The sequence below is a fragment of the Mustela nigripes genome, chromosome 8, assembly GCF_022355385.1.
Source record: "Mustela nigripes isolate SB6536 chromosome 8, MUSNIG.SB6536, whole genome shotgun sequence".
In the NCBI taxonomy this organism is placed as follows: Eukaryota; Metazoa; Chordata; class Mammalia; order Carnivora; family Mustelidae; genus Mustela; species Mustela nigripes.
The window spans coordinates 10,170,702-10,193,803 of record NC_081564.1 but is presented as its reverse complement, the minus strand read 5'-3'; the positions used below and the strand labels follow the sequence as shown (position 1 = coordinate 10,193,803).

The 23,102-nt window shown below is 47.8% G+C and overlaps 1 protein-coding gene across 3 annotated transcripts; it reads left to right on the top strand.

Annotated features, from left to right (window-relative positions):
• Positions 1-318: 318 nt before the first annotated feature.
• On the top strand, positions 319-22,992 carry IQCD (IQ motif containing D). 3 transcript variants are annotated; one of them, XM_059408479.1, is made up of 5 exons: positions 319-422; positions 15,729-16,549; positions 19,121-19,354; positions 20,685-20,756; positions 22,496-22,992. In XM_059408479.1, the coding sequence occupies exons 2-5, from the start codon at positions 15,821-15,823 to the stop codon at positions 22,814-22,816; spliced, it is 1,356 nt and encodes a 451-aa protein (XP_059264462.1). In that variant the 5' UTR covers positions 319-422; positions 15,729-15,820; the 3' UTR covers positions 22,817-22,992. The 3 variants fall into 3 exon arrangements, with proteins under 3 accessions (XP_059264462.1, XP_059264464.1, XP_059264463.1); XM_059408480.1 differs by lacking the exon at positions 319-422 and adding an exon at positions 7,015-7,098; XM_059408481.1 differs by lacking the exon at positions 19,121-19,354.
• The last annotated feature ends 110 nt before the right edge of the window (positions 22,993-23,102 follow it).

Sequence of the window (23,102 nt, the reverse complement as noted above, 5' to 3'; positions counted from 1 at the left end):
CCCCATTTCCCCTTTGCCGGGACCTATTGGCTACCTAGGCTGCATGATGAGCCTTGATTGGCCAAACCTCACGTCCTTCCCCAGTTCTCTCCCGAGGCCGATGCCGGACTCCCTGCCCACCTCCTTGGGAAGGGGCGGGACAAATAAGCTCTGCCCCTTTCCCCGCCTACCCTCCCCGCCTTACTTGTTCAGCCCAACCCAGAGAGAGTCCCGGGTCTTTCAATTGGTGGAGGGTCGGAGAGGCGGTGCTTCTGATTGGTCATGTCTCAGGAGGTGGGGCTAACTGAGGGGAACAAGAAATTGAATGGCGAAAAGGAAAGTCAGTCAGGTGCCGAGTCCCTCCTTCAGTGACTGGCGGGTAACCTAGCAACGCAGGCACAGCGGCGGGAACTACGCTGAGAAACCTGGGACCCTCGGAGCAGGTGAGTTGACCAGGTGGGGAAGGGCGGGGAATGAGCGGGAGATGTGGAATGGCGTCCAGCCCACTACCATTTGGCTGCGCGAGGAATCAGCAGCCCTCTCCGCGATCCCGTCCCTGCTTCAGAGCAGTGCTCTCCAGCCCCTGCCTCCGTCCAGACCTCCCTCTCCACTGCCTGCCGGGACTCCTGGACACTTTCTCTGTCCCTGCCTCTGCTCTGCCCCTCTGCTTACCACTTCGCATCCCCGCTTCTTCCTCCTTAAAGTGTGGATGAAACTAGTCAAGTGGAGTCACATCCTGCTTAGGTGATTTCAAGTCAGTCATAGGTGATGGGGATATAAGTTCCCTTCCATTCCACCGAACGGCCATTCATTCCAAAGTGAGCATGCAACAAAAGGCATCTTGCTCGAATGAGTGTTCAGATTAGGTCATTTTGATCGTGCCAATGTTTGCCTTTTGTGCTAGCAACTTTAGAATCTAACTCACATTCTTGGCCTTAAAATGTGATTTCATTGTACACTCAAAAGTTTTGCAAGGATGAAGTGGGGTGACGGAAAGCTTGGCATGGGAGCTGAGCTCAGTAAATACTAGCAATGTTTTGGTTTTTTCTTTTTCTTCCTAAAGCACATTTATCCTTGACTCTTCCTGCGTAAAATGGGTCGGGGAAGTCTTCTCATTCCACACCTTAAATATTCATATATTCAACAAGTGTTCGCTGAGTGGCTACTACCAGGTGCTGGGGTAAAGCGATCAACAGCAACAACCCTCATTTTCCCACTCGGGGAGCTTGTCTAATGTGGAGATAGTCATTAATCTAGTAAAATACAGATACATGTATAATTATATCTGCGGAGATTCATTTCCAGAATGATGCAGCAGGAAGGTCAACAAATCCTTTCCCCAAAAAGCAACTCGAGTCCATCAGTGGATAAATGGATAAACAAAATGTGGTATACACACCACGGAATTAGAGTCAGCCTTTAAAAGGAATGAAATTCTGATAAATGCTACAAGAATGGACCACAAAGACATAATGCTAGGTGAATGTCAGCCAATCACAAAAGGGCAAATAGGCAGGATTCCACTTACATAAGCTATCTAGAATAGCCAAATTCATGGGGACGGAAAGTAGAATAGTGAAACAAAATGACAATATGCATTATAATAAGGATGAGCATCAGGAATGCGAGGCTAGCGGCGCCTGGGTGGCTCAGTGGGTTAAAGCCTTTGCCTTTGGCTCAAGTCATGATCTCAGGGTCCTGGGATCAAGCCCCTCATGGGGCTCTATGCTTAGCAGGGAGACTGCTTCCTGCTCTCTCTCTGCCTGCCTCTCTACCTACTTGTGATCTCTCTCCCTGTCAAATAAATAAATAAAATCTTTAAAAAAAAAAGAAAGAAAGAAAGAAAGAAAGAAAGAGAAGAAATACTAGGCTAAATCAGGCACCTTTTGGGTTGGATAATTCTTTGTTGTAGGGAGGTGTGCTGTTCAGAGAAGAATGTTTACCGTTACCCCAGCCTCTACCCACTACCAGTAACACCCCCTCCCCGTTGTGACAACCAAATACATCTCCAAATTATTGTCAAATGTCTCTTGTGGCCAGAGTTAGCCCTGCTTAAAAAGTCCTGTGCTAAGCACAAAGTCAGATGCAAAAAATTACATACGATATGATTCCATTTATATGATTTTATTTATATGATATATCCAGAAAAATTAAAGGTGGGAATGGAAATTGTTTGCCAGTTAGCTCACAGGAATTTGAGGGAGTGACAGAAATTTTGTGGTCATGGGTCATAACTTGGAGCGTTTACCAAAAAAGTCCTGAGTTGTACACTTACAATGGGAAAATTTTATGGTATGTAAATCATACTTCAATAGAGCTGCAAAAAAAAAAAAAAAAAAAAAACAGAAAAGAAAAAATACACCTGTGATCAGTACCAAGCAGAAAAGGTGGAGAGGGTTTCCAGAGATTATGGTACACTTCCTTTTCCAGTCTGGGGAGAGGCTGCCATTGAGCTGAGAGTCAGAGATTGAGAATTAGCTAATCTGGGCTTGGCAGTTGGTTTCTGGCAAAAGGAACATGGTGGGTGAAGATCCTGGTGCTTTGAACACTTCAGAGATCAGTACAGCTGCAGCACAGAGAGTGAGGGCAGAGGTCAGGTAGGCTGAAGTCAACGAGAAGGAATGTCATCAAAAGAGTGAAAGAGCTTCATCCTTACTCTCTGTGTCCCCTACCCCCACCATGGCTTCAGTCACCATCTGTGCAGTGACAGCTGTCCCATTTTTGGGTCTTTCTGGGTCTTTCTTGAAATCTATTCCAGATACCCAACCACTCCTGCACATCTCCTAGATGTCCCACTCTGGTGGCTGCTAGGCTATCCATACATAGTGCCTTGGTGTGAATTAGGAAGAGTTTCTCCTTCCTGGCCCACATGGCCCCACGGTTTTCAAGGCTTGGCACATAGATGTCAATGAACACCCCAACTCCTCAACCCCTGCTTGTCTTAAACACCAAAACAATCCATCCAGATACCTAAGCCAGCACACTAGACATCATCCCTCATTTCCTTCTCCCCCATGCCCCGTGTCCAGTCCTTCCTCTCATCCCATTGATTCTGTCATCTCGATGTTTCTGGAGCCACTGCTTTGTCTCTCCTGGAGGCCACCCCCATCTGTTCCCCGTTCACTGCGACAGCTTTCCAAACCTGATCTTCTCGTCATGTTGCACCTGCCAGCCCTTCTACCACAATTTCCCAGGCTGTAGGTCTGGTCTTCTCGCTCACTCCCTGTTGAAAACTCCCGCCACGCCCCTCCCCAGCTTTTGATTCCTCCTCTTGAGCAATGAGGAAAGCTGCCGAGGCCAGATTTGTTTGTTTGTTTGGTTGTTCATTTGTGAGAAAGAGCGTATAAGCAGGAGGAACAGAAGGAGAGGGAGAAAGAATTTCAAGCAGACTCCAGGACAATCACTAAGCCCAAAGCGGAGCTTGATCTCCCAACCCTGAGATCACAGCCTCAAAAAACCAAAACCAAGAGTCGGACGCTTAACCGACTGAGCCACCCAGGAGCCCCGTGGCTGGATTTCCTAACCAATCAAATCAGGATGACTTCCTTATTCCCTGAGCCCCCTGTAAAGTGGTCAAGAGGAAGTGAGAATAGAATCAGAACCAGATAGCCAGGCCAGGCCAGGACAAAAGGCAAAGTAGTGACAATAGCCGGAAAGGCAAGCACGAGAAGGGGTGAGGTCTGAGGTCATGCCTCGCCTCAATATACACAAGCAGTTCGTAGAAGGCAAGAATCCACCCCACCATTCCCTTTCCCAGACTCCACCCTCCACCCAGAAAGCCCCCAACAGCCTTAGATTGGAAACAGTGATAACAGAGGCGACAAAGTTCCAGCATCAACCTTCCTGCCTCCAGGCCCGACAGGCTGCCCAGGGCATCCCAGACAGAACTCTGCCCCAGCCCTGAGCAAGGCATCCCTCAGGAACACGCTAGGCATACGTGGTCAGACATGAATGCCATGGCTTTAGCTTAGATTTTCACTCCGTTTATGGTGAAAAATTCAATGAAAGGGGAGTCTTCTCTGCTTAAGGGCCAAATTCCCCCCCACACTTTTTCCCGGGAGACAAGCACTCAGGGCAATGAGGCACCACCTGATTTATGCCTCCACATATAATAATTATCACTCCCCTTTGAAGAGGGCTTTTAACTCGCAAAAGGGCTTTCCCATCTAGTAAATCAACCCTCCTCCACCCAGCTACATTTTGATGTGGCTAGGACAGGTGTCGTATCCCCCAGACACCAGAGAAATAAGGGCCTTGCCCAGACTTATTCCAAGAGCCCCAGCAGGGGAGAGTCATGCCCCTGGGTCTCCTAACACCCAGCTTGTGAACCTGATCTTGACTCTGTAACTGATGGCTGCTTCAGACGGCACAGAGCTCAGCCTGTCAGATAGAGCTGATCTACCCAGGCACAAGCCTTCCTTTGAACCTGGATAGAGCACTGGACTTAGGGTGGGAAAGGCAGGAGTTTTATAAAAGAGCAAGGCCACTATGGTCCAAACCAGTGACTCTCCACCAGGGACTTCCTCCGACCCTCCACCCCCACCCCACAGGAACATTTGCCCATCTCCGGGGACATTTGGTCTCCAACCGATCAGAAGTGGTGCTGGGAGAAATGCGCTACTGCCATCGAATGGGTAGAAGCCAGGGATGCTCCTAGGGCCCCCACGACAAAGAGTCATGTGACCTAACATGTCAGAAGTGTGGAGCTTGAGAAACGCTGTCCTGACTGATTTTTTTTTCTTTTTCTCCCTTTTTTTTTTTTTTTAAGTTTTATTTATTTATCTCTAGCCCAACAAGGGGCTCAAACTCAAAATTCTGAAATCAAGAGTTGCATCCCCCTCCTACTGACCCCCTGGACTGATACTTTCATATAAGGCAAAATATGTGTGCGCGCGTGCGCACACACAGACACACATGCACCCACACACCTACCTTTCCCTTCAGGCCCCAGTTCGTACAACTGAATGCAAATGTGATTGCAAATCAAGATCTTTTGAAACACAGAGCATCAGGGAGAAATATCTTTTTGACCTTAGCTTTCAAATCATAGCCCCCGTTGATACTCTATGACCAATCAAATGCCTTTTACGTGGGGGCTTTCAAACACAGGCTGGTTTTTTGTTGTTGTTGTTGTTGTTTTTTAACAGCAAACCAGACAAAGAAATACATTTTCTTTCTCGACCCAGCACATGTATGTTTAATTACACCTGACTCCTTACTACATACAATGCGCTCTAATATTTTCTATTGTATTTCATTTATTTTGAACTCCAGTCCCAACAGGCAAATTGATTTCACCATTCACTAAAGGGTCATGGTCCTTGGTTTAAAAAAAGACATTTCTTCAACGTAATCAAGCAGTCAGGAAAAGCCAGTGTTTTGCATTTGATAAGATGATAATTTAAATATTTTTCTTAAGTGGGGGAAGTTTATTTTAGAAGACGGTAAATGCACCACCAGGAAATTCTTCCTTCAGTCTCAAACAACCACAGGGATACTACCCACAGTTGGATATAACCAGACATAAATACTCCTAAAGCTACATTGTAAGCAAAGGAGGAATTAAAAATCATGGTGACTTAATTTGTGAGGAGGAGGAGGAGGCTGGGAAAGACACTAAAGGGGCTCCAGGCCTCCTCCATCACCAGCAGAAAAATGAAAATAATGTACGAAGCAGTCAAATTAAAAACAAATAGCTAAAAAAGAGTCAAAGTGGTTCCATGTTGGCTCTTTATAAACCCTTCTGCACAAAAAAAAACACACATATGTATTGAGGAAAAATACATCTTCTATTTTAAAAGGTAAATGTTCATATGTTAATATTAAATTATATTATTGTTGATGTTATAACTAGTCAAGAAGGTTAAACATTACTGAGCCAGGATTTTTTTTTTTAAGATTTTATTTACTTATTTATTTGACAGACAGAGATCACAAGTAGGCAGAGAGGCAGGCAGAGAGAGAGGAGGAAACAGGCTCCCTGCTAAGCAGAAAGTCAGCCATGGGGCTCGATCCCAGAACCCTGAGATTATGACTTGAGCCAAAGGTAGAGATTTTACCCACTGAGCCACCCAGGCGCCCCTGAGCCAGGATTTTATTTCATATGACAGTTTTCTTGAGCGTGGGCTCCATCCCTGTCCCCATTTTACAGATGAGGAAGCCAAATCTTAGAGAGGTTGATTGACTTGCCTAAAGCCACACAGCAAAGATTAAACTTCACATTTGCCTGCCACGAGAAGCCACAAACTTAATCACGCTGCAGTAGGCTTGTGTTTTTCTTTTCTGCTTCAGAGATGAGGAGATGAAGTCCCAGAAGGTCAAGTGAATTTGCCCAGGGCTATAGCTATGGCCAGTGTCCGGCAGAGAGTGTTCATTAGAACCAGGAGCACATTCCCTCCCAGGCTCTGTCACTGTTTGGTGTCCTCTATCTCCAAAGCACAGCGTCACGCTGGAGCCCACAGCCGTGGAGTCATCACCACAGATGAGATCCCTTCTCTTAATACCTCTAGCGTTCAATGCTACAGCTCCCACCTGGGAATCTTTTACAAACCAAATATCATCCACAAAACACAGGTTCTCAAACAGGACAAGAGAGGATTGGGTAATAGATCAAAAGTAGCAATAGGGGGGGAAAAAACCTATGAAAGAGAAAAACAAATTAGATTTAAATCTTTTTGTTTAAAAATTCCAAGCCCTGAATACAGAGATGGGAAATAATCATGGGCCAAATCTTGGCCCATAGTTTTCATTATTAAAACATAACACTATTTTCTGGTTCTAATCCAGGACATAATGTATTTTGTGAAATAGCATTATCCTATTGGGCCAAAATCTCCATGTGAGGAAATGGGTCTATTGTTAGAGCTGGATTTGCTATCTCTTCGTTTAGTCAACAGTGATTTGCTGATGCCATCCTGGTTCTGGGTAACAGTCACCGTCATGGGTTTTCTACCCGTTTCCACCCCTCACTCTCTCCACTCTAGACTTAGAAACCTCCGATAAAGCATACAGAGTTCTGAAGAAAGCTGTTGCATGGTTCCCAGACCAGTGGGATCTTCCGAGGCTCAAAGGAAAAATCCTCCTACTTCAAAGGCAAAACCTCTGCCTATAACCCAGCAGGTAGGTGGTAAAGTCAGAACTAAGTGACCAGGAATCCCTTAGCCATCAAAGACTTCCTTGAGTCCTAAGCAGGACCTCAGGGAGTGAAGCAGGGAGTGTTAGATTAGGTTAGTGTTAGTGATAGACTATCACTAGTGGGTGGGTGGGAATTGTATATCTCAGACAAAGTAAATGAAACAGTTGTGCAAATTGTAGAACCCATGACGCAGTGTTATTCAATCTGCAATTATGCCAGAATTACAAATTTTCCACTAGGGTAGAAAATAAAAACAAAGACCATGAACTCCGTCTCTTTTGAAAACTTTGTCATCTCAACCTCCAGCCACGGGTCCCACCCTAACCCGCTCTTTCTTAGCTCTCTCACAGCTAAGCTTCAAGCAGCCTTTGTTTATCTAGTCGTGGGAAGTACCAAGACTGGGGCCAGGAAGGCAAAAAACAAAAACAAAAACCTCCATCGAGGGCGCCTGGGTGGCTCAGTGGGTTAAGCCGCTGCCTTCGGCTCAGGTCATGATCTCAGGGTCCTGAGATCGAGGCCCGCATCGGGCTCTCTGCTCAGCAGGAGCCTGCTTCCCTCTCTCTCTCTCTGCCTGCCTCTGTCTGCTTGTGATCTCTCTCTGTCAAATAAATAAAATCTTTAAAAAAAAAAAAAAACCTCCATCGAAGCTAAGAATCACTGAGGAAATAGTTAGTTGTCTAGGAATCCAGTACTATGAACTTGTACCATGAACTTGACTACGAATCCATGTACCACGAGGGCTGGTATCAGAGAGGAATGTGTTTGGTTCACTTTTCAACAATACCTGGTTTAGGAAGAGAGATACACACATGGCACCCATGGTATTTGCACTGATTCCTGGTGAGAAGCCTGTGCCGAAGACCCCTTTCATGTCTCTTTGGGGTTTTTTTGGTTTTTTTGTTTTGTTTTGTTTTTAAAGATTTTATTTATTTATTTGACAGAGATCACAAAGAGGCAGAGAGGCGGGCAGAGAGAGAGAGGAGGAAGCAGGCTCCCTGCTGAGCAGAGAGCCCAATGCAGGGTTCGATTCCAGGACCCTGAGATCATGACCTGAGCCGAAGGCAGAGGTTTAACCGACTGAGCCACCCAGGCACCCCTCAGGTCTCTTTGAATTCTAATTATGCCACTGAGAAAGTCTCAGTTTGGTGTTAATAGGTCTTTTGTATATTAGCCTTACATCCTGTAACTTTGCTGTAATTATGTAATTCCAGAAGTGTGTATATTGATTCTTTGGGATTTTCTATATAAACAATCACGTCATCTGTGAATAAAGATAGTTTTATCTCTCCCTTCCTAATCTGTATTACTGTTTTACTTCCTTTTCTTGTCTTGTTGCATGAGCTAGGACTTCCATTATGATGTTGAACAGGAAGGAAAGAGGGTACATTCTTGTCTTGTTCCTGATCTTAGGGAATAAACTTCTAGTTTCTCACAATTAAGGATGATCCTAGCGGTAGGGTTTTTGTAGATGTTCTTTATCAAGTTGAAGTAATTCCACTCTATTTCTCATTTGCTGAGAAGTTTGTTGTTGTTGTTGTTGTTGTTGTTTTTAAGTCATGAACAGTGTTGGAGTTTGTGAAATGCTTCTTTGCATCTGTTGATATGATATGATTTTTCTTTTTGTTGATGTGATGGATTACACTAATTGATTTTTGAGTGTTGAACCAGCCTTGCAGACATGGAAGAAATCCCACTTGGTCATGGGATATAATTCTTTTTACACCTTGTTGGATTCAATTTGTGAATATTATGTCAAGGATTTTTGCATCCATGTTTGTGAGAAATGTTGGTCTGTAGCTTTCCTTTCTTACAGTGTATTTGCCTATTTTGGTATTAGAGTAATGTTAGGAAATATTCATTATGCCTCTATTTTCTGGAAGGAATGTTAGAAAATTGGTATAATTTCTTTTTCAAATGTCTGGTAGAATTCACCAGTGAAATCTTCTAGACCTGGTGTTTTCTGTTTGGGGAAGTTATTAATTATTGATCAATTTCTTTAATATATAAAGGCCCATTGAGATGATCTATTTCTCCTTGTGAGAGTTTTGGTAGATTGTATCTTCAAAGGATTGGTCTATTTCATCCAGGTTATCAAATTTATGGCCATAGAGTAGTTCCTTACATTCCTTTATTATCATTTTAACATCCATGGGCTCAATAGTGATGGCCCCTCTTTCCTTCTTGACATTAGCCACTTATCCCTTCTCCCTTTTTGTTGGTATGTCTATAACATCTCTCTACCACTTGCTCATCTTGCTTTCCAACAACAGCAATCCGGGCTCACACTCATCATCCCTGGGCAATAGCATCCGGCCTAGAGTAAAATATCAGACTGTAGACATTATTACCTTCTACATAAGGAAAATGATATAAATTTTTCCGGTTATAATGGAGATACTTTTTAACAAAAAGTCCTTAAGAATGAACATATACTGGGGCGCCTGGGTGGCTCAGTGGGTTAAGCCGCTGCCTTTGGCTCAGGTCATGATCTCAAGGTCCTAGGATCGAGTCCCTCATCGGGCTCTCTGCTCAGCAGGGAGCCTGCTTCCTCCTCTCTCTCTCTGCCTGCCTCTCTGCCTACTTGTAATCTCTCTCTGTCAAATAAATAAATAAAATCTTAAAAAAAAAAAAAAAAAGAATGAACATATACTTCAGGGGAAAAAAAAAAAGAGTTGATAATAGAATAGCTTGGTCTATAGATGTGGCAGAAATCCCAAAAGGGGCATGCTAGTGAAAGAGATTTGGACAACCCTGAATTAGACCTAACGCTCATGAAGGATTCTTTCCTGACCCGGAACCCATGTTCTGCCTCATACGTGGCAGCCTCATGGTGCCCAACGATCCCTGTGTCGTGATCAGTTATGAGGTGTGTCTCGGTAATTAGTTTGTAATAGTCTCCAAAGTATGTAAATGATTGGCTCAAAAACATAAAAGTCAATGAGAGATGATTCAAGGCTCTCCCTAAAATAATTCAGCCACTCACTCACTTGCATTCTGATAAGCTCTCTTGAGCTAGGTGAGAGGGATGGGGTGACAGCTCTCTTCTTGCAAACTGTGTCTAATCCCGGGTCTACCCAACAGAAGCACGACAGCAGCAGGAACACTACCAGTGGAGGTACGCATATATATAAAATGAGAATTCATATTTGTGGTCGCTGAGTAAATTGAATGCCATAGGAACTGAATCCTGAACACGTCTGTCCTCTGGGTCTCTGCTTGACAGAATTTATTGAAACTGGACCAGCAAAGAATCACTGTGCCTGGTCCACTATAGAAGTTGATCCAAAAATGGTGAGACTAGACAGAACATCAGTTTATAAGGGGTAGGCCCCTGAGAAAGGCTGCCTGTGCTGAGACTCCATCTCAGCCCCTTAGGAACTGTAAACTCTTGAATGCATCTAACCTCCCCTGGCGCCCTTTCGTTGTCTATAAAAAGAGCTAATGGAAACACCCACCTTATAAGGTTGCCGTAAGGAATGAAGGAGTTAATTCCCGCAAAGCATTTAAAACAGTATTTGGTATGCAGTTCTCAAGAGTTAGCTAATATTAAAATGGCATTCTTTAAAGTGAGATTTCCACCCCCCCAAAATAAAATGAAATAAAATGAGATGTTCCCCTCCAAACACTCACACACTCCGGTTTTGTTTAACCCCCTCTGACTTTTCCACGGACCATTGTCAGATTTGTGTGGTATTTTCGAGGGTTGGGTTTTCTTCTTCTTTTTCTCCCAAGGGAAAAAAAATATAATTTCGCTCAAACCTTTTTTTTTTTTTTTTCAAAATGTTCTGAGAGTGAAAGTAATAAAATATCCAACAAGCCCATTTGAATGAAGACGAGGTATAATTTGCATGATAAAGATATATTTCCATTTATAAAGTTCATCAGCAGAATTAATGACAAATAAAGGGAAGATCCAATTAAGGTTTCCCATCCATTAACAATCTTGCTTCACTCTCAGGGCAGGGATTTTAAAAGGGGAGGCTTAAGTTGGAAATGATTTAAATATTAAGGTTGGTGGCATTAAAAAGGACATGAAACGATCATATTAGGATTCAAGGAAAAGAGATTCTCCAGTGATTTTTGTCATCAGAGTCAAATGCATTTCCCCCGATCCTCGTTCCACCGGCTTTTTCGTGTTCACCCAAATGAGCTGTCAAAAACTGATGGGCGTCATCATAATCAAAGAAAACAAGTTTGCCCTTTAAAGCAAAAGAGGTAATTTGGCTGAAAGCAAATTGGAAACATTTCATATAACGTTGCATTTCCAGCCGCAATCTCTGAAGAATTCAGGCGTTTTGATTTATGCCTGAGAGCTTTGGGGGACAGTGGGGAGAAGTGCGTTCGTGAAACACTTTGTTCAAGTTCATCCTGTGGTCACGGGGCAAAGATCCTTCGTCCACCCTGAGAGGAGCTGAGGAAGCTCCCGGCTGTCCCCAAACGTTATCTTCGGGAAAAGCCTTAAGAGAATTCACGCGATTGACTTGGGAGCAGAAAGTGAGTGGGAAACAAAGAGATGCAAGATAATGGCCCCCCTCGACTCAGTTGTCAGCTCCCAGAACTCCCAGGCTTCTAGCTTTGGGACCCATTTTGCCTGGCCAAGGAACCAAGAAGCATCCTTAGCATCTGATCTGACCGCCTTTCTTCCTGGCTCATAGTCACTGGAGATGTTCCTCTGATTCCCACTCTTCTCTCTGGTTTAGAGAACTGAACATCTCTTGTGGCTTCGGATTACCAGCAACTTTTCCCCTTGCATTGATGTCTCTATCCCCAAGGCCTCTCTGGAGCCCCCAGGATCTGGATCGTTCTTTGTCAGATGCCTGGAGTATTCTCAGCGAGGGTTCTTTGATTGCAAGGCACAGACACTGTGGCTAAGGCCACATGGTGAAGGAAAAGCTGAATAAGGGGTCCCAGAAAGGACAGCAGCCAAGGCGGTTTCTGGGAGTCTTGGTGCAGGATCTTTAGGAACCCCCACTTGGCCTGACCCAGCTCCCACCGTCTCCCATCCACGTGTGATTCTTCAGGGTTCCCAGCCTTCGCTGATTGGCAGTCCCACCAGGACTGCATACAGTGGGAGAGCGGACTGACTCCCCAGTGGAAAACCGGGGTGCTATCACCTGACAGAGAGGACATGGGTCACGCACGGAGAGGAAGAGACACTCTTGTCCACTGTCGACACCAGTGACAGGCACGAGAACTAAATGACTTTAAAACCAAGCTCTTTGTCTTCCCTTCCTAACCTCTGTCCCCAATTTTCCCAGTTTCTCAAGGGCCCCATCTTTTCTCCCAGGCCCCCGAGTGCGATCGGTCTCACCCATCAAGTCCAGATGACTCCTTCTTCAAAAGACTTCTTGCCTCCGCAGAGTGTGACAGTAAGAATGGCACATTCCTGTCCTTGCCAGCCTCACACCTGTCCCCAAGACGAGGCTGAGGTGTTTTTTTCAGGGCTGGGTATGCAGCAGTGATCAAAATAGATGAACCCCCTACCTTCACTGGAGCTTACTTTTTAGGGGAGGGGAAAGGCAGACATCTAGAAACATCAGATGGTGATACTTAACTGGGAAAAAGGTCAAGGATAAGGGGATAAAGGCAGGGAGAAGGCGAGGTTTTATATTTTAGGAAGAAAATCGGGAAAGCACTCACTCCTACCCTGAGAGTTGAGTAGAGAAGGAAGTGAGTGAGGGAACAAGCTTTATAGCTATTTAGAGGAATGTTCCAGACCTGGGGCTGAGGGGCTGGGCATAGTGGTGTGCAGACAGCAAGTGCAAAGGCCCTGTCAGAGGTTGGAGCACATTTCACATGTTCAAGGAGTAGCAAAAGGGTCAGTATGAGGACAGAAGAGTGAATGGTCATAGATGATGGAAGGCCTTTCTGGGGACTATAAGGACTTTGGCTTTTATCCCGAGTGAGATGGGGAGCTGCTGGAGTGGGGGGAAGGGGCGCTGATTTGTAGTATTTGTCAATTTCCTTGGTATAATACTTCCACCATGGCTGACTTCAAGCTACCCATGGCTTCACAACCAGCTCACAAATACGCTGAAATTTTAACAGTCAGCTCCGGGGAGCTGGATTTGGAGCAGAGGAGTGGAAGGATCCGACATTTTAAAAGTCTTCCTCTGGCTGCAATGCTGAGACAAGACAGGGGCAGGGGGGCAGAAGCAGAGTGACTGCTGAAGAGGTTATCACAGTCATCTGGGTAAGAGAAGATGGACCCTTGGAAGGTCCAGTGGCTCAATGACATCAGGGACAGCATTTCTGTAATTCTCTTAACCTTTTCTTCTCACTCACAAAGTGGCTGCTGTTGCTCCAGCATTAAAGCCCAAGTTCAGGGAATGGAGGTAAAACCAACAATGTCCTTCTTTTGCAGTAGGAAGGAATAAAGTCTCCCAGAAGCCCCTAGGAAACTTCTCGATTTTTTTGGCTCTAACTGTGTCTATAGCCACTCTTAACTGAAAATGAGGTTGAGAAGTTGAGCATTGAATATTTCCAGCCACTCCAGTATACACAAGCTATAGGGAAGGAGATTGGAATGGAGATGGTGCCTGCAAAAAAAGGAGTGTGCTCTTATAAGAACGTACTACAAGAATTTGAGACCTGTCTGGAAGTCCAGGGATGGCTTCTGTGAGGAAGGGACACCTGAATTGAGCTCTGAGTACAAAGAATTAACTTAGCAAGGAGGAGAGGGGGAAGAGTATCTCAAGAAGAAAAAGCTGCATGTGCAAAGGCCCTGAGGTAGAAGGTTTATAAATATCCCAACTTAACCTACCTGCCTTTTTCCTATATATAGCCAACCCTTTCCCTGTAAATCATCCATTATGACCAATCTTTCTCCAAGATCTGATTTCATCCTGTTACTTGTTTCCTAATCAAAATGGATCCCAATTTTCTACAGGGTCAACTCCAAAGTACCCCTTCTGGTGTTGAAGGCTGGTCATGACCTCATCCTATTCTGTGAATACAACTTTATTGGTCTCTGATTCCTGCCATACATTTTTCTGAGCATCTTTAATTTTAAATAAATCTTTTATGTTATAATAATTGTAGATTAAGGGATGCCTAGGTGGCTCAGTTAGTTAAGCATCTGCCTTCTGCTCAGGTCATGATCCCAGGCTCTAGGATCATGTCCCACACCAGGCTCCTTGCTCAGCAGAGAGCCTGCTTCTGCCTCTGCCCTGTTCTCCCTGCTTGTGCTGACTCTCTTGCTCTCTCTCTCTCTCTCTCCCTCTTTGGCAAATAAATAAATAAAACCTTAAAAAAAAAAAAAAAAAAACCCTGTAGATTAAAGTCACGAAGATAGTCCAGGATTCCCAAAGCCCTTCATTCAGCTCCCACAATAACATCTTAAATAGCCGAGACCTGTCTGTCAAAAGCAAGAAATTAGCATTGGTTCAATGCTGCTAACTATGCTATCAGCTTGGATTGGATTTTACGTTGCCCTCCTAGGGTCCATTTTTCACCCCAGGATCCAATCCAGGATACAACATTGCATTTAGTGAAACAAGTTTTAAAAATTGTATTTCAGGGCACCTGGGTGACTCAGTGGGTTAAGCCGCTGCCTTTGGCTCGGGTCATGATCTCAGGGTCCTAAGATTGAGCCCCACATCGGGCTCTCTGCTCAGTGGGGAGCCTGCTCCCCCCCCCTCTCTCTCTGCCTGCCTCTCTGCCTCTCTGCCTGCTTGTGATCTTTCTCTGTCAAATAAATAAATAAAATCTTTTCAAAAAAAATTGTGTTTCGAAGACATTGTTCATCCCCACCCTGATGTTTGCAGTCCACACTTAAAAACCAGTGTGGAGGTGCTGTGCTGTTCCTAGTCCCTTTTGCTCTCGGCTGTATTGTTTGCTTTGTCCCTGTGCGCTCTGTCTCAGGCCGCTGACACCTGCAGGCTATACGGCCCACTCTCCCTTGTCATCTGGTTTCCCGGCTGGGTTTGGCCAATAGGAGGCACTGGCTTTGGCTTGGAGAACAGGAGGAGGAAGAAACCTTGGTGCTTCCTCCTCTCTCTGCTTTGGGCTGCCTTGCCAGCAGTGGCCCCAGCTCCTTGGGGGCTATAGCTCCTCTTGGACAGGAAATGGCTGTGGTTCCAGCTTCCCCCCAGGGGGCCCTTGCCCCCAAGCTCACCACCACCTCCTTCTGTGGTGGCCTCCTGCCATTGTCATTGGCTGGGTGGCTTTTCCCCTTCCCTGGTTAGCCTCACAACTCTTTCCATCACCCGTGTAACTCGTTTTCTGTATTTAGATACTTAAAAAAAAAAAAAAAAAATCCACTAGTGCTGACTTTTATTCATTCATGTTAAGTCACCCGAAATGCTATCTGTTGCATTTAAATCTCATTACTATAAATGGCTGAACAAATCCATTTCATCCTCCATAGTTAAGGATCTAATATCTTCCATAGTTAAGTCACTTCAACAGAATGGTGTTCCCCGCCTGACACCTCGCCACTCGGTCCCCCGATCCTTGCAGCCCGATGCCGTCACAACGCTAGCAACTGTTTTCTGTGAGAGGTTCTGTGTCCTTGCTGTGGGGCACCCAGGACGAACTCCTGTGTCAACCGCACGTGGCTGCCGCAGCCACACCAGCAGCCTAGCTCCACTAACCGCCTGCTCCTTCCTTCCAGGGTCGCTGGAGATAATAACAGCAGAAGACCCGCGCAGCCTAGCAACATCTCGATCTCCCGGGGCGCACAGAGGCAAGGCGACGGCTCAGAAAATGGCTCTAGATATTGTCGGCGTGGCCCCTCTCTACCAGGGCCCCGACATCAACAGAATGAGGCTGACGGCAGAGCTATCCCAGAAGCCAGCCTCCCTGCTAAAACCTTTGGTCCCCTCGAAGTCCAAACTCACCACCATTGAGACCAAGAGGATCATGTCCGTCCTGGATGAGACCATCCACAAGGTGGAGTTGGTGACCCTGCTGTCCTATATGGGGGCCAATTACGAGACTCTGGAGAAGATGCTTGGGGGGGACATCATAAAGGCCGTGAGAGAGCACGAAGATCTCTGCCACACCCTCCTGGACAGCATCATTTACCTGCAGGATAAAGAAAGGCGATTGCAGGAGGAGGAAGAGTATGAGGAGGAAGGGTTGTTCAGAAACCGCCTCTTCTCCTTAGAGCTGCAGAAATCCCACCTCCTGCCCTTGATGCTCCAGATCAAAGAATCCACTAAGGACATCCTGAGACTCTTACTCAATAACCCACAGGCTGCGAGCCTCGCGCAGACGCACACCCTGAGCAGAAGCGTCGAAGCGCAGAATTTCATTGATTGCCTGATGGAACTGCGGGGTTTCCTGTTCGAGAAGCTACTCACTAGTCCTATGGAAGCTAGAGACAGAAGTCAGTTTATACAGGACATCGACAGACGAAACAAGAGGAACCAAGAAATCATCAACACTCTTGAAAATGAGTTGGCGGCAATCATGCGGAACAGGGAAGCAGAGGTATGGCTCTGTGGTATTGGTGAGGTTATGGAAGGAGCCACACAGAGGAGCCAGACCTTTGGGCAGCTGGGTTTTTTCCCTCAGTGATTGAAACACCTGCTATCATTCATTCACTCAACAAATGTCAGTGTGAGCACTTGCCAAGTACCAGGTCTTATACCTAAGTCCACATGGCCCCTGCCTCATGCAGTTCCTGGGAGGTGGGTCTTAAAGACCTGATTTAATTACAGTTTTGAGAAGTACAATGAAGGGTAAGCATAGAGCGCTAGAAGACGGTGTTACAAGAGAACTGAGCTTAGACCCAAAGGGTCAGAGACGTCAAAGCCAACCCAGGAAGAATGAAAGGGAGCGTAGCAGGCAAGAGAGGTAGGCAGGAACCTGCCTGGCCAGGAGCAGGCAAACTTTTCCTACGAAGATCTGAATAAGTAAATACTTTGGGCCTTGCCAGCAGATCACATTGTGCCTCTGAGGCCTGATCAAAGAATGTGATCTCTGTCCTGAGGACAAGGGCCAGATGGGACAGGTGGAAGCTCTAGAAGACTTTTTTAAGAAGGGAAATGATAACATGATCCCCGCCTAATAACCACTTGGGACACATAACTATGTATTATGTTTTATGTACATTTTCTCACTAAAGCCTCACAAAGTCCCCATGAGGTGGTGTCCCCAAAGAACAGCTTTGGCTGCTGAAACAGAGACCCCAAATCACATGGTTTAGTCAAGATAAAAATGTGTTTTTCTCTAGTGAATGAGCTGGAGCAGACACGGAAACTCTGCCTCATGAAACTGTCAGGGGTTCACACTTCTTCCATCTGGCCTTTCTGCTGTGCCCCACACAGGACTTCTAATTGTGGACCCAGAAGCCCCACCCCCATATGTCACATGTCACTGGTCCAGCGAGCAGGTGGGAGAAAGGGGAGGAGGGCCCTCCGATCCTTGCCAGTTAGGGATACAACCTGGAAGTAGCGTGGCACAGTTCTTACCCACACACAGTGGCTAGCAATGCTGGGAAAGCTGGACTGTCCCTGGGGGCGCATTCTGCTCCACAGTCTTTCCAGGGAGAATGGGTCCCGAGGGGCGGCCCACCAGTGCTGCTGTGCACACTTGCCCCTTCATCGCCCATGATACACGGAGCTCGAGGCCCTCGGAACCTCGTTCCGCCCTCCCTCCCCCACGCGCTGGCTCAGGCTGTTCCCCCGCCTTATGTTCTCACTGATTTTGCCCTTTAAGGCATTCATTGGTGTTTGTTGATAAATGTTTATATGATTCTTTGATGATCTGGTATGGGTCTGACACCCCCCTAAAAGGACAGGGACCTTGTCTCTTTTGGCCCACTGTCATGTCCCCAGTGAGCCTGACACAAAAGAAGGGCATGGAAACAGTTTTCTTTCTTCTTCTCCTTTTTTTTTTTTTTTAAGATTTTGTTTATTTATTTAAGAGAGAGATTGAGAGCAGAGCAGACTCCCTGCTGAGCAGGAGCCTGATGTGGGGTTCAATCCCAGGACCCCGGGATCATGACCCGAGGCAAAGGCAAACGTTTCACTGGCTGAGGCACCCAGGCGCCCTGGAAACTATTTTCTGAGTGGAGAGATGACAGGCTCTTGGGTACTCAGGAGACATCACTCGCAGGTTAAAGGGTGTCAGAGAGGGACAGAGAGGGGGGCCCGAGTGGTTTTATTGGTCCTGTTCAAGTGGTAGAAACAGCTCAGGCATCCAAGTTGGACAGATCTGGGGTCAAATTTCATTTATCCAGGTGGGCAAATTTTATTGTGTCCCTTGGATCTCAGTGTAAAATAAGGGAGTGACACCAATCAGGAAAAGCTCTGACTGCTGATAATACCGCCTGCTCTAGAACCACCTAGAGCCAGAAGCCTTGTGCGCAGGCTAGGCTTGCCCCAAAGGCCCCTCCTGTCTCGGGGCTCCCTGCAGGAAGGAAGTGAGCTCAGAACCCCTGCGGCCCAGCCCAAGTGGCTGACTTGAGCCTGCCACAGCGCTGATGTGCCCTGAGGGAGACCCTGGGGCTTGGGACCAGCCTGTGGAGCTTATTTGCAAAACGGCGCCATCCTCGACCCCTGTTCCTGTTTTCGAACCAACTGAGGGCAGGGGACAAGTCAGGCCCTTGGGCTTCAACAGGCGGCAATACCCACAGTATCTCCCACTTTCCTGAATGACACTGAGTGTCTCTGCCCACTGAGCACTCCTGGTTCTGTGCCCCGGGCAGGAGCTCTGTGACTGGCCCCGACCTGCCTGCCTGGCAGCCTCTCTCCAGCTCACCTGTGCCCATCACTCCTGCCAGGAAGTGGGGGGCGGGGCAAGAACATGGTCCCTGAACCAGACAGACCTGGCCTCAGAGTCCCTGCTCAGCTGTAAGCCCCAGACAGATGACCCGGCCCCCTTCCTTGTCTGTAAGCAGGCTGTCTCTGTCCCGCCGGGGTGTGAGGGGTAGGAATCTGTGGGGTAGTAAGGCAGGTGGCCTGTTCTGCCGGCCAGAAGCAGGAGGCCATGCCGGTTCTCCTGGGATTATTGGGCATCCGGGAGGGAGTAATGGAGCCTCTGGTCTTCCCGGCCCAGGTGGAGAAAGAGAACTTTGTGATCCAAGAACTGAAAAACCACCTGCACCAGGTGCTCAGGCTCTCGGAGAACAGCCTCCTTCGCACCAAGCAGGAGGCCGAGAAGCAGCAGAAGGCCGACTTCCGGGCCTCGCAGGCCAGGGTGGCCAAGATCCAGCAGGAGTTACTGACCCTGAGGTCCCAATACCACAACCTGGTGGCAGAAAACCGGGAGGCAGAGCAGGCGCTGCGGAAGGTGCCCGGGGACAGCAGGGGGCGGGGGGGGAGGCGGTGACAAGGGAGGCGGAGGGGGGCAGGGCACAAGGAGAGGCAGAGGGAGGGCAGGGCAAGGCGGGGCTGCTCCAGGCACCCAAGGAACAGCTCCCTTGAGGAGGAGGGCAGGGGAGCAGGGGAAGCCCAGGACTGAGCCAGCGTCCCCTGGGAGTGGGAGGATGCTGCACACAGGCCCTGGGGACTGGGACAGGGAGACTGGTCTGTCCAGCAGCAGGCCGCTGTGTGACCTTGGGAAAGTTCTTTAACTACTCTGAGCCCCACCCCCGCAGGGTTGATAATACCCACCTTGAGCAAAGTGTTCAGACAACACGTGCCCTCCCTAATACCATCACGCAGCTCCCCCATCGCGCCACACCCCTCCCCTCTTAAACCCTCAGTTTATTTCCTGGGGTTTGGAAAGCAGTATGGACGTTCCTCAAAAAGTTAAAAATTGACCCTACGACCCAGCAATCACACTACGGGGTATTTACCCCAAAGATACAGATGTAGTGAAAAGAAGGGGCACGTGCACCCCAATGTTCATAGCAGCAATATCCATAGTAGCTGAACTGTGGAAGGAGCCCAGATGTCCCTCAACAGACAAAGGAATAAAGAAGATGTGGTTTATATATACAGTGGAACATTACTCAGCCATCAGAAGGATGAATGCCCACCATTTGCATGGACATGGGTGAAACTAGAGGCGATTATGCTGAATGAAATAAGTCAGTTTCGCCATCTTGAAAGCAAAAGTGATCAGTTTAGGCTAACGGGTTATTAGGAGGATTGAATGAGATTCAACAGTAAGTGTTCGGTTAATGTCATCTCTTCTTTTGTTTCTCCATCATCCCCCCTGAGCCCCAGCGCACACACCCAGCTTGCTTCCCCTCTCCATTACTCTAGGATCTAAACTCCTTTCCCTGCCGACACTTCCTTCCACAGCTTCTCCCTCTGACCTCCGTGGGACCCCGTTCCTCCTCAGTCACTCCATTCAGGCCACACTGGCTCCAAGTCTATTCTTAAAACCACAAGCCTGTTCTTACCTCAGTGCCTTTGCACTTGCTCCTTGCCTTGCCTAGAATGTTCTGGAGCCTGACCTCTGACTTCCAGTTCCAGGCCTTACCACTGGTTAGCGCTGTGATCTTGGGCAAGTGAGTCAGCACATCTGATCCCCAGTTTTGTCATCTGAGCAATGAAGGAGAAACTACCATGTTGAGTAGTGGGCAAGGCATTAGCCCTGGTGAAGAGCGAGCTTGGAGCAGTTTACTATTCATATCAATCCATCAAACACTGACTCATTGTGTTTTTTTTAGAAGAAATATAAAGTGGAGACGGAAATCGAAAACTGGATCCAGAAGTACGATATGGAGATGGGTGAGAAGCAGGTACTTGTGCTGCCATCAGTTTCTCAAGTGCATTGCCCATGATCCTGTAGGAACGATGCATTGTCTGTACCAAGCTCTGGGCCTCCCCAGGCAGTCTTCCCTGCCCCCTTGCTTAGGCCTGCGATTTGTCTGGCCTGGGGCAGCAAGGCGAGAGATGGAAAAGAAAGAGCCAGAAGCTACATGCCACCAAGTGCTTGTCACTAGGCCCAAAGATCTTGGCTCCATCTAGTGTCCGCATCCCATACTCTCTGTCCCTTCTGCGCTCAGCTTCTGCCAGCAGCCTCGCAGCTGGGGCTCCTCCCCGGCCGACTCAGGCATGAGCTTGCCTCCCCTACTTCACTCGGTCAGCCAGCAAGTTTCCGCCGTGGGCCTGAGATGTGCCACATGCTGGGATAGTGCAGGGAAGATGGTCCCCATTATTGCTTGGAGGCTCTACTCTAGTGCCACTTACCAACAGGATGTCCTGAGGCAAGAGGCTTGACCTTTCTGAGCCTGATCTGCCCGTGATCACCAGAGACAGTAAGGACCATGCTGGGACCAGGATGGCAAAGCAGTGAGGCACCGTTGTCACAACTGCTTGTACCCAGCACAGGATCTGGAAGTGCTTAGGGAATGGTGGCCTGGAAAACAGGGTGCCCTTAAACCCAACACACCCCTCCCCACAGCTTTGTGCTAACATTGGGGGCCATGGGCCCAGCTTCAGGGCCAGGAAGGTTTCGCAAGCACTGGAGATGACATCAGTCTCTGAGTGGTCCCAAGTCAGGAGAAGGGCAACTCAGGGTCTTGCTCTCTCTGATCATAAGTGCTCCAGGGAGGAGGGAGCTCAGAGGCTGTGCTCGTATTTCTCTGGTCCCCGCGAGGGCGTTGGGTTCCTTGTTGGCAGAGACCAAGTGTACTCAGCTCTTTGCTTCTGGCAGATGTTTGGTAAGTGTGAGTGGAAGGGAGTGAGGATGATGTAAATTGCAGCAGGAGGCAATGGTTGGACATAAGGAAGAGCTGTGGGGCACAGTCACCTGCGAAAGTTCCACTCTGGGTATCTTTGTGAGAAACACAGCTTTAGTGGCAGGAGTAGCTTTAAAAATTTAAAAAAAAAAAAAAAAAAAAAAAAAAGATTTATTTTTTGAGAAAGAGCGAGAACATGAGTGAGGGGAGGGACAGAGGGAGAGGGAGAGAGAATCCCAAGCAGACTCACCACTGAGCGCAGAGCCTGATGCAGGGCTCGGTCTCATGACCCTGAGATCATGACCTGAGCTGAAATCAAGTCGGATGCTTAACCAATCGAGCCATCCTGGTGCCCCAGAACTTGCATTTTTATGTCCCCACTGTGTGCCTGGCACCATATCAGTATATGGTGTCCACCCCATCTTTTAATCCTGCAGAAAGCTCCCACCCACTTCCTGGGTTTGGAATTGTCCCCATGTTGCAGGGGACAAATGAAGCTCCAACATGAAGCCCCAGCAAGCCATAGCCAGGCTGGAATGTGAGAGCCAGTCTGCCCCCTCCTCCCACCAGCTGTGTTCTTCCTTTTCCCAGAGATGATTTCAGCCAGGTCCCCCCCACAGTGGGGATGGACCCCACCCCCTCTCCTGATCGCATCCGGGCCTTGGATGCAGAAAGGCTTAGTGCAGGTGGCGCTGTTGGGGCAGAAGCCCCTTCCAGATAGGCGGGGATACCTGTGGGGGAGGGTGGCAGGTAGTGCCCTACGCTTGGTGACCCCCACCCCCTGACCCTCATCCCAGGTAGAGTACGAGGAGCTTGACCTCATCCACAAGGAGGAGAAGATCCAGCTGGAGGAGCTGAAGCAGAAGCACAATGTACTGGTGGAGGAGTTCTCCCAGATCCGGGCCGAGCAGGAGGTCAATGCCAAGAAGAGAATCGAGGCCGAGCAGGAGATGCTGCGCATGGTGCGGGCCGCCACGCTCATCCAGGCTTTGTGGAAGGGCTACCTGGTCCGCTCCATGCTCAAGTCCAGGAAGAAGAAGCGGAGCAAGAGCAAAGGGAAGGTCAGGAAGGGCAAGGGCAAGGGCAAGGGCAAGGAGAAGGGCAAGGGCAAGAAATGAGTCTCCCCTGGGCCTCGCTCCTGGCCCGTGCTGCTGCGCTGCTCACTTCCCGGAGAGCAGGTCAGGAGGGCACAAGGAACGGGGAAGCTTGCCATTCCTGGCTTGAATGGTCCTCCAAAGTTAAAAGCCATTTTAAACCACATCTTCTATAAATAAACGTCACTTTGCCAGCTCTGCTGGCTGTGTGTGTGTCCATTCGTGTTGATGTCCTTCCCATGGGGAAAGCACGGAGGCCAGAGTATCAGCACCGAGCTATTCCTACCCTTAGCCTCAGTGGGAAGCCAGA

Bases quoted from the DNA above. Each gene is read 5' to 3' on its own strand.
- IQCD (XM_059408479.1), top strand. From the start codon at position 15,821: ATGGCTCTAGATATTGTCGGCGTGGCCCCTCTCTACCAGGGCCCCGAC. The intron at 16,550-19,120 runs GTATGGCTCTGT...TTCCCGGCCCAG, and splicing joins TGCGGAACAGGGAAGCAGAG to GTGGAGAAAGAGAACTTTGT. The intron at 20,757-22,495 runs GTACTTGTGCTG...CCCTCATCCCAG, and splicing joins TGGAGATGGGTGAGAAGCAG to GTAGAGTACGAGGAGCTTGA.